Below are 10,000 nucleotides of genomic sequence, written 5' to 3' on the forward strand. Positions count from 1 at the left end.
TGTTGCTACTACATGCTATAGATGCTAGATGTTGCTACTACATGCAATAGATGCTACATGCTATAAATGGCTACATGCTACATGCTGCTACTACATGCTATGGATGGCTACATGCTACATGTTACATGTTACATGTTACATGTTACATGTTACATGCTACATGTTGGCTACATGCTGCTACTACATGCAGCATGTAGCCATCTATAGCATGTAGCAACAACATGTAGCATGGCTCCATGCTGTTACTACATGCAATAGATGTCAATATCAATGTAAATTTATTTGTAAAGCACATATAAAAACAACATTAGTTGACCAAAGTGCTGTAAAATAAAATAAAATTGAAATAATAGTAAAGTAAAGTAAAATAAAGTAAAACAAATTATAAAATAACTTTAAAGACATGCTATAGATGGCTACATGCTACATGCTGTTGTTACATGCTAAAGATGGCTACATGCTACATGCTGCTGTTATATGCTATAAATAACTATATGTTGCTGTTACATGCAATAGATGCTACATGCTAAAGATGGCTACATGTTGCTGCTACATGCTACATGCTGTTACTACATGCTATAGATGCTACATGCTACTGCTACATGCTATAAATGCTACATGCTATATACTGTTATTACATGCTATAGCAGGGTTGCCAACTTCGGGTGTTTGGCTGGAGTGAGATTTTGAAGAGGGGGGGGGGGGGGGGTGCATTTGGCTTATTTGAGGGCCACGCAAAAAAAAAAAAAAAAAAAAATGGGTGCCGAAGATATCAGCACAATCTTTAAGTGCAGGCCCCTTGCCAGACACACGGGGCCCATAGCCTACACCATAGACTACATATAAACATCTGGTAGTTGTTAAACCAGGTGAATAAAATATAGGCCTACCAGTATGGCTTTCCCAATGTCATTTGTAGTGGTGTTGTAGACCGATACAACTCAACATTACAAGCCCCCAACACACTCAGTGAAAAGGTGGTTTCATGTCTGTATTTCAAACATTTTGAAATTCATATTAAGTTTACATTATTTATGATCTGCGTAATTAGCTAAAATACATAGTAAGTTGACTATTTCATATTGATTTTAGATTTTGACACAATTGTCATACTCACTTACATTTAGCCTATCTTTATTGTCATTTAATGCCTGTCACTTTAAGAGAGTGATGTCATGCTTTTCGGCTATCCTAAAGTTATTAATATGTGGAAGTACCCAAATGTTTTGTTTTCTATGTAGTCAAAACACCAAACAAGTGGAAGAGCAGTAGCCTAGTTCATTATTTTGGGGCGCATACAACCTGAAGTTGGAGAACAAGTAGAAAGCCTAGTGAAATTTAAAAACGGGATTGGTAATAGCCTACAAATTAATTAGTACATCAACAGCCTAAATTCACGTTGATTTTCTCGCGATCCGTCTATCACAGCAACTAGTAGGTCTATAATACCATCGAAAAGATTGTGCTCTGTCAAGAGTCATTCATTCATATCAGTGTGACTAGAACTTCGTGAGCAATCACGCCTGCGGCGTCGGGTCCTTACCACTTCGAACGTGCATTATTTTCCACGGCGCGTCGTTGATTATCCCTTACGGTGTGGACACATATGCACTACATATGTGTCGGAAGGTGTCGCACGTCTTCCCCTCGTTTGTCGTGAGTGGGCGTTTCGTTTGAATTGTCAGTTAGCAGTTCATAAGCAGTTCGTTTTAACTTGTCTAAAGTGTTTCTCACAAATATACACCATTTTAGGCGTGTATTTAACAGCATACGAAAATATTAATAGCCTACACAAACTATGCAAGCCATTTTGAAATATTGTTTTATTTAAACTACTCAATGCAATCTCAAATCCTCACCAGAAACACCAACAGTCAATGTATTTCTCCAAATCCAAGTTTCGTTTATTTTATGGACAACTAGCTGGTCGTGGAAGAGTTCGTTTAAACATGAATTTGACTTGTATACGGAACCAAGTTTCACGGGCACTGTTGTACTACAACGACGAACCTACTACCTCGTGCTTTCATTGGACAGACGGCTCGCGTTCAACGGACTCATTTGCATAGAGCTGGGGATCGGCCAGCTTTTCTGTCGCGCGACAGGTTTTCAAATGCAGCGCTGCCTTCCCGGAATGCTTTGCGGGTCCGTTAAAGTCGCTTGACGTCACCCATAGGGAAATAGCGGGTTGCGACACGACAAAGTGAAGTGCCGGAAAGATCTGGCCGTACCGTTACGGTGCGTATCCATTATTGCGGCGCGTAGACGCTTGCAGACGCCTAGACCCTCTCTTCGTCGCCGCTTGTGGTCGTGTGGTAGGCTAAAGCAGTTTATTACATCGAAATACACACTGCTAGCACACGTAGGCAACTAAAGTGAAGATAGCTACTTAATACGTAACACTATTAGCCAGTGCAAGTAATTTTAACATATTTTATTGAAATACTCACAAATGTCATTACCATGTTCCTCCAAAGCACCTTTCTGTCTTGGTTCAAGTCGCCAACAATGTCATTTTGATAGGGTGCAGTGGCAAACTTGTTCTAAACTTAATGGCTTAGCCGCTTTATAACTTCTATATTTCATTAAACCGAGACGATTAGCAGGCGGAACAAATATTTCTAGCAGGCTATGGTTCCAGACCGGAGGACTAGAGCAAAGGAGAACACTTGTTTACCAAAGACGTACTTTCATTGGCTAGCTGCCTTGCGTTTACCGCTTACATTTGCATAAAGTTCAGCAGAGCCCAACTTCTTCACGCACCGCCTCTGTTCAAATGACCGCGCCGCCTTCCCAAGGTGCTTTGCGGAAGCGTTACCTACGCCGTGCCGCTCTCCATAGGAAATGAATGGGCTATGTGCGGCGCGGTGGCTTTTGCCGCGATAATGGACACGTAACGTAACGCCGGTGATCCACTAGCACGCGATGCGAACTCCGCATCGCACTATCCCCATTCATTTCAATGAGAAGCGAATTCGCATCCCGCATAGCATTCTGGGTACGCGTTGCGTCGAGAGCTGTGGTTGCGGTGCGTCGGAAAAGTTCAGCAATCCCCAACTTTATGCAAATTAATCCGTCCATCGCGAGCACATCGCGAGGCGAGTATCCAATAGTAGAGCAGGTCGCTCCTGACGTTCAACAACATTGCATTTTCCGGTAGTCTTGGCTTTACCGCCAGTAAATCATTTGCCATAACATCAAACGAAAAACTGAATATTGGAACGTGAACTCTTCCCTGTGTGTATGATTGGACTCATAAAGGGACAGCATAATGTGCAATGAAGCACGGAGGAAGATAGCGGAGATTGTTGATGATGAGGGTGAGTGTTTTGAAGTTGACGAAAGTACTTGACGAAACTACTTGTTCATGTGTTCAGATTAGACTGCTAGTAATTTGGTTGTCAGTGGGAAATTGGCTTGCACTGCTATCACAGTTGGCCAATAATTTAGCTTTTGGTTGGTTCGCCGTAGGCTACAGTCCTGTCACCCATTAAAAAGGGAACGCCTACCAAAGCGTCCACGGGGAGGGTAGCGTAGCGAATGAGTAGTGCGATGCGGAGTTCGCATCGCATGCTAGTGGATCACCGGCGTTACATCATTTCTCTGCGCTGAGAACGTTGTAGTCAGGTATTAGACCTATCCCTGCAGTTCATCTAAAGAGCCTATACATGCCTTAAATTCGTCTACTGCCTACACAATGATCTGCTGCATGTGGTCAAGTCACCAACTGATAACGAACGGGTTGAAGAAAAATAAGAATGGATTTTGGCGTGACATTGCTTAAGTCTGCGTGAGAGCGTGAGATTGATGCTGAAATCGTGAGTGTCACGGCGAATGCGTGAGAGTTGGCAACCCTGGCTATAGATGGCTAAATGCTGCTGCTAAATATTGTAGATGCTACATGCTGCTGCAACATGCTATAGATGGCTACATGTTGCTACTACATGTTATAGATGCTACATGCTGCTACTACATGCTATAGATGCTACATGCTACATGCTGCAGCTACAGGCTAAATGTTACATGCTACTGCTACTTAATTCTCAAAGCTGAATTAAACAGAATGTAATGGAAAAAAGACCTTTACACACGTTCAGTGTTTTTAAGGGTTATTTGGATCAATTCATGCTAATAGTTTTGAGATCATATTTGCATGCTAATGGTATGTGTTTGGTCTGTGTTGTATTTAAGGATGCAATGAGAGCACTAACACTAGTTGTCCTCTGCTACTACATGCTGTAGACACTACATGCTACATTCTGCTACTACATGCTCATAATGAGAGCACTTACACTAGTTTTCCTCTGTTTAAAGAGGAAGTCACTGCTGTCACGATCCTCTCAATGCGTCCCTAGAACAAACAAGAACACAGCAGAGAGTCATATTAAACCCTATGGATTAAGAACATGGCAGAGAGTCATATTAAGCCCTATGAATTAAGAACATGGCAGAGAGTCATATTAAGCCCTATGAATTAAGAACATGGCAGAGAGTCATATTAAACCCTATGGATTAAGACTAGGATGTGTCTTAAGTTATTATGTGAGTCAAGGGAAGTAACCCAATACTTTTGCCAATATAGTGTATGTCCTTACCTGCTGCAGCCGGTAAAACAGGGGTAGAGAGAAGGCACAGATCACCGCTTTGGAGAGACAAGCACAAAGAGAGACCACTGAGGCAAAATCATCTAGACACACAGAGTACATTTCACACATAATATGCAGTAGCCATAACAATATGATAATACTAACAGCAATATTAAGGGGGCTGAATAAAAGTATAGTATATCAAAGAGAAGTCACAATATTGATAAAACTAATCTTACCAGAAGCTTTGGCTTCATGAAAAACAACTGATCACTGAACAGTATTTATTTTGTCACATAACGTGTGTATGAGACTTCAATATAGGCTTTGTTAACATCTGTGAACAAATAATCAATATGCTGTATTGTTACACTGACATTTAGTTAATGGACACTTCTCCGCAGCACAGCTTATAGCTTATGAACTGGAGAGGCCACCTGTTTATCTGTGCGTTCACATCCTCCAAACTTGAAATGTTGCTATAGTTACTAGAGTGCTGTCGGTCTTACCACACATGATCAGTGTGAGGCCGTTGGTCTGGACACCTACGAAGGACAACAGGTACAACAACACCAGGAACTGTGGGAGGAGAAAGGCAGCCATCTTAGATTTGTAAGAATGTGTCGCTGCTCTGAGTTGAGGGAGAAATCAGTCTCTGGTCATTAACTGAGCTTGCATTGACTATGTAATACCTTGATTGAATCCATCATGTTCTCAATGAACACGAGTCTCTTTATCTCTGTGACAGACGTGGCGATCAGGAGAACAATGGTTTCCACCACGCGAATGGTGATGTCATCTGTCAGGGAGGGATCCTCGTCCAGGAACGACCTGAGAACAGAACTTAGGCTCAACACGAAGAGGCCACACCCCCTCTACAGAAGAGAACTCAGACTCAATACCAAGACACCACGCCCCCTCTCCAAATGTGCTGTTTACTTACAGAGCAGCTGGCGTTAACCTACAGTGACAGTATATTAGCCTACAGTGACAGTACACTTACAGAGCAGCTAGCATTAGCCTACAGTGACAGTACACTTACAGAGCACTTGGCATTAGCCTACAGTGACAGTACACTTACAGAGCACTTGGCATTAGCCTACAGTGACAGTACACTTACAGAGCACTTGGCATCAGCCTACAGTGACAGTACACTTACAGAGCAGCCTATATTAGCCTACAGTGACAGTACACTTTCATATCCGTGTTATGCCCCAACACTGCAATTCAATGGCCGTGTGTGAAGTCAAAGTTGCTCAGTCTGAATGAGTGCACGCTGAACACACTCCACTTGTGACTGTCTAAAGCCTGAGACTGGAGAGGGTACTCACTGGAAAGGGTGCCTCAGGGTCTTATTGGAATGGACCACCTCTGCTGTGTGCTCATGTGACTGGTACCCCAGTCATGCGTCCCATAACCATCATGACGTATTATTAGTAATACTAACCCACTATATGTCTTTCTTTCTTCCCCCATACCTCACCTGTGAGGTAAGCCTTGAATTTCCCCTTGGGGATCAATAAAGTATCTACTGTATCTATCTATCTATCTATCTATCTATCTATCTAAGCCATTACCAGTCACCTGCCATCCCTGTGCCTGGCCCTCGTCACACCTGAAGTCCCATCCCTATGACTTCCTACCATCACCTGTTGTTGTCCCCTTGCCCGGATTCCTGGCCCACGCATGCTAGTGAACTGTTTCAAATTCTGTAAAGCGCCATGAGACATGTGTAAAAAATTGAGCTTAAACCTGAGACTGGAGAAGTTTCTCACTGGAAGAGGTGCGAGACTGGAGAGGGTACTCACTGGAAGGGGTGCGAGGCTAAAGCCTGAGACTGGAGAGGGTACTCACTGGAAGGGGTGCGAGGCTAAAGCCTGAGACTGGAGAGGTTACTCACTGGAAAGGGTGCGAGACTGGAGAGGTTACTCACTGGAAAGGGTGCGAGACTGGAGAGGGTACTCACTGGAAAGGGTGCGAGACTGGAGAGGTTACTCACTGGAAAGGGTGCGAGACTGGAGAGGGTACTCACTGGAAGAGGTGCGAGGCTAAAGCCTGAGACTGGAGAGGGTACTCACTGGAAGGGGTGCGAGGCTAAAGCCTGAGACTGGAGAGGGTACTCACTGGAAGGGGTGTGAGACTGGAGAGGGTACTCACTGGAAGGGGTGTGAGACTGGAGAGGGTACTCACTGGAAAGGGTGCGAGACTGGAGAGGTTACTCACTGGAAAGGGTGCGAGACTGGAGAGGGTACTCACTGGAAGGGGTGCGAGGCGTCGATGAGGCGTACGAGGTGGAGCAGCTTGCAGAGCAGGCGTACGAACATGGTGAAGGCCATGACGGACAGCAGGAAGTGGGTCGCCACGGTGATGAGGCTCAGCTGGAACAGGCTCGCCAGGCCCACCACCAGTCCCGTGAACACCACGGCCGTCCTCTTCACATCCCGCCAGTACATCAGGTCTATCACTACCACAGGACACAGAAGGACACATCAGCTATATCACTGGGACAGGACACAGAAGGACACATCAGCTCTATCACTACGACAGGACACAGATGGACACATCAGGTCTATCACTGGGACAGAACACAGAAGGACACATCAGCTCTAGCACTGGGACAGAACACAGAAGGACACATCAGCTCTAGCACTGGGACAGGACACAGAAGGACACATCAGCACTGGGACAGGACACAGAAGGACACATCAGCTCTATCACTGGGACAGGACACAGAAGGACACATCAGAAGGACACATCAGCTCTATCACTGGGACAGGACACAGAAGGACACATCAGCTCTATCACTGGGACAGGACACAGAAGGACACATCAGCTCTATCACTGGGACAGGACACAGAAGGACACATCAGAAGGACACATCAGCTCTATCACTGGGACAGGACCGGACACAGAAGGACACATCAGGTCTATCACTACGACAGGACACAGGACACCACATCAGCTCTATCACTGGGACAGGACACAGAGGGACACATCAGCTCTATCACTGGGACAGGACACAGAAGGAAGTTTACTGGGAGACATCTTGTTGACAACCGAACATCAACTGCACCCACCCCAGTGGGGTGTGATATGCGGCTGCTTGATAACCAGTGAAATGCTCTAGCGCAGCAGTGCTCATTTGATAACCAGTGAAATGTTCTACAGCAGCGGTGCTCATTTGATAACCAGTGAAATGCTCTAGCGCAGTGGTGCTCAAACTTTTCACAGAGTACCACCCCAGAGAACAATTGACTCTCCAAGCACCACCATTATGAGCAGCATTAAAATACAGTAGCGTAGGGCCTAGATTAGCATTATGAACAGCATTATAATACAGTAGCGTAGGGCCTAGATTAGCATTATGAGCAGCATTATAATACAGTAGCGTAGGGCCTAGATTAGCATTATGAGCAGCATTAAAATACAGTAGAGTAGGGCCTAGATTGGCATTATGAGCAGCATTATAATACAGTAGCGTAGGGCCTAGATTAGCATCGTTTTATTTCAGTTAGCTGATTAGCTGCTCTGAATTGCATTGAGCTCAATGAGAAGGAAACCAGCTAATAGGCTAACTGAAATAAAAAACCATGCTAATCTCTTGGTATGGTGAAGGGTACTGTATGTGTTGAAGTGGGGTTATTTGAATTCCAAAGGCCAAGGGGACTTTATCAGGGTGCATAGTGTCCTGGATACATGAAATAACTGGCATTTAAAAAACAAAACAGATAAAAGTCATTTATTTAAGCACATACATAAATGCTGATATCATAACATATGTGTGTGTGTGTGTGTGTGTGTGTGTGTGTGTGTGTGTGTGTGTGTGTGTGTGTGTGATTAGAGGAAGCACATACATATATGCTGATATCATGACGCATATGTGTGTGTGTGTGTGTGTGTGTGTGTGTGTGGTTAGAGGAAGCACATACATAAATGCTGATATCATAACGTATATGTGTGTGTGTGTGTGTGTGTGTGTGTGTGTGTGTGTGTGTGGTTAAAGGAAGCACATACATACAGTAAATGCTGATATCATAACGTATATATGTGTGTGTCTGTGTGTGTGTGGTTAGAGGAAGCACATACATAAATGCTGATATCATGACGTATATATGTGTGTGTGTGTGTGTGGTTAGAGGATGCACATACATAAATGCTGATATCATGACGTATATATGTGTGTGTGTGTGGTTAGAGGACGCACATACATAAATGCTGATATCATAACGTATATGTGTGTGTGTGTGTGTGTGTGTGTGTGTGGTTAGAGGAAGCACATACATAAATGCTGATATCATGACGTATATATGTGTGTGTGTGTGTGTGTGGTTAGAGGACGCACATACATAAATGCTGATATCATAACGTATATATGTGTGTGTGTGTGTGTGTGTGGTTAGAGGAAGCACATACATAAATGCTGATATCATGACGTGTGTGTGTGTGTGTGTGTGTGTGTGTGTGGTTAGAGGAAGCGCATACATATATGCTGATATCATAACGTGTGTGTGTGTGTATGTGTGTGTGTGTGTGTGTGTGGTTAGAGGAAGCACATACATATATGCTGATATCATAACGTGTGTGTGTGTGTATGTGTGTGTGTGTGTGTGTGGTTAGAGGAAGCACATACATAAATGCTGATATCATAACGTATATACAGTATATGTGTGTGTGTGTGTGTGTGTGTGTGTGTGTGTGTGTGTGTGTGGTTAGAGGAAGCACATACATATATGCTGATATCATGACGTATATATGTGTGTATGTGTGTGTGTGTGTGTGTGTGTGTGTGTGTGTGTGTGTGTGTGTGTGTGGTTAGAGGAAGCACATACATATATGCTGATATCATAACGTGTGTGTGTGTGTGTGGTTAGAGGACGCACATACATAAATGCTGATATCATAACGTATGTGTGTGTGTGTGTGGTTAGAGGACGCACATACATATATGCTGATATCATAACGTATATATGTGTGTGTGTGTGGTTAGAGGACGCACATACATAAATGCTGATATCATGACGTATATATGTGTGTGTGTGTGTGTGTGTGTGTGTGTGTGTGTGTGTGGTTAGAGGAAGCACATACATAAATGCTGATATCATGACGCAGGTCTAGTGCACATTAAGCCCTCTGAGTTGGACGCTGCTGTTTTTTCCCACGTTTGTCCAGACAGAAGAGTCGCACCGGTCGCCAGGCGGCTGTCTGGGAAACGTTAGCGCTCCGTCGGCAACCAGAGGTGTAAATGTGCAATACTGCAGTAGGCAAGAGGTGTACATGTGCAATACTGCAGTAGGCAAGAGGTGCACATGTGCAACACTACAGTAGATAAGTGGTGTAAATGTGACCAGCGGAGCTGACTGATTAGAGGCACTGGAGCCTGCGCAGTATTACAGTATTAAAGGCACTGGAGCCTG

The 10,000-nt window shown here is 44.1% G+C and overlaps 1 protein-coding gene across 1 annotated transcript in view; it reads right to left on the reverse strand.

Moving 5' to 3' along the window:
* Positions 1–10,000, reverse strand: part of rtn2b (reticulon 2b) — a 12,811-nt gene that overhangs the window by 585 nt on the left and 2,226 nt on the right. The window contains exons 2-6 of the mRNA XM_062535521.1: positions 6,843–7,050; positions 5,279–5,417; positions 5,096–5,165; positions 4,596–4,642; positions 4,293–4,351 (exon numbers count right to left, since the gene is read on the reverse strand). Coding sequence (XP_062391505.1) covers positions 4,293–4,351; positions 4,596–4,642; positions 5,096–5,165; positions 5,279–5,417; positions 6,843–7,050 — 523 coding nt within the window. The remainder of the gene's footprint in view (positions 1–4,292; positions 4,352–4,595; positions 4,643–5,095; positions 5,166–5,278; positions 5,418–6,842; positions 7,051–10,000) is intronic.

This window comes from Sardina pilchardus, chromosome 5 (assembly GCF_963854185.1).
Source record: "Sardina pilchardus chromosome 5, fSarPil1.1, whole genome shotgun sequence".
Classification (NCBI taxonomy): Eukaryota; Metazoa; Chordata; class Actinopteri; order Clupeiformes; family Clupeidae; genus Sardina; species Sardina pilchardus.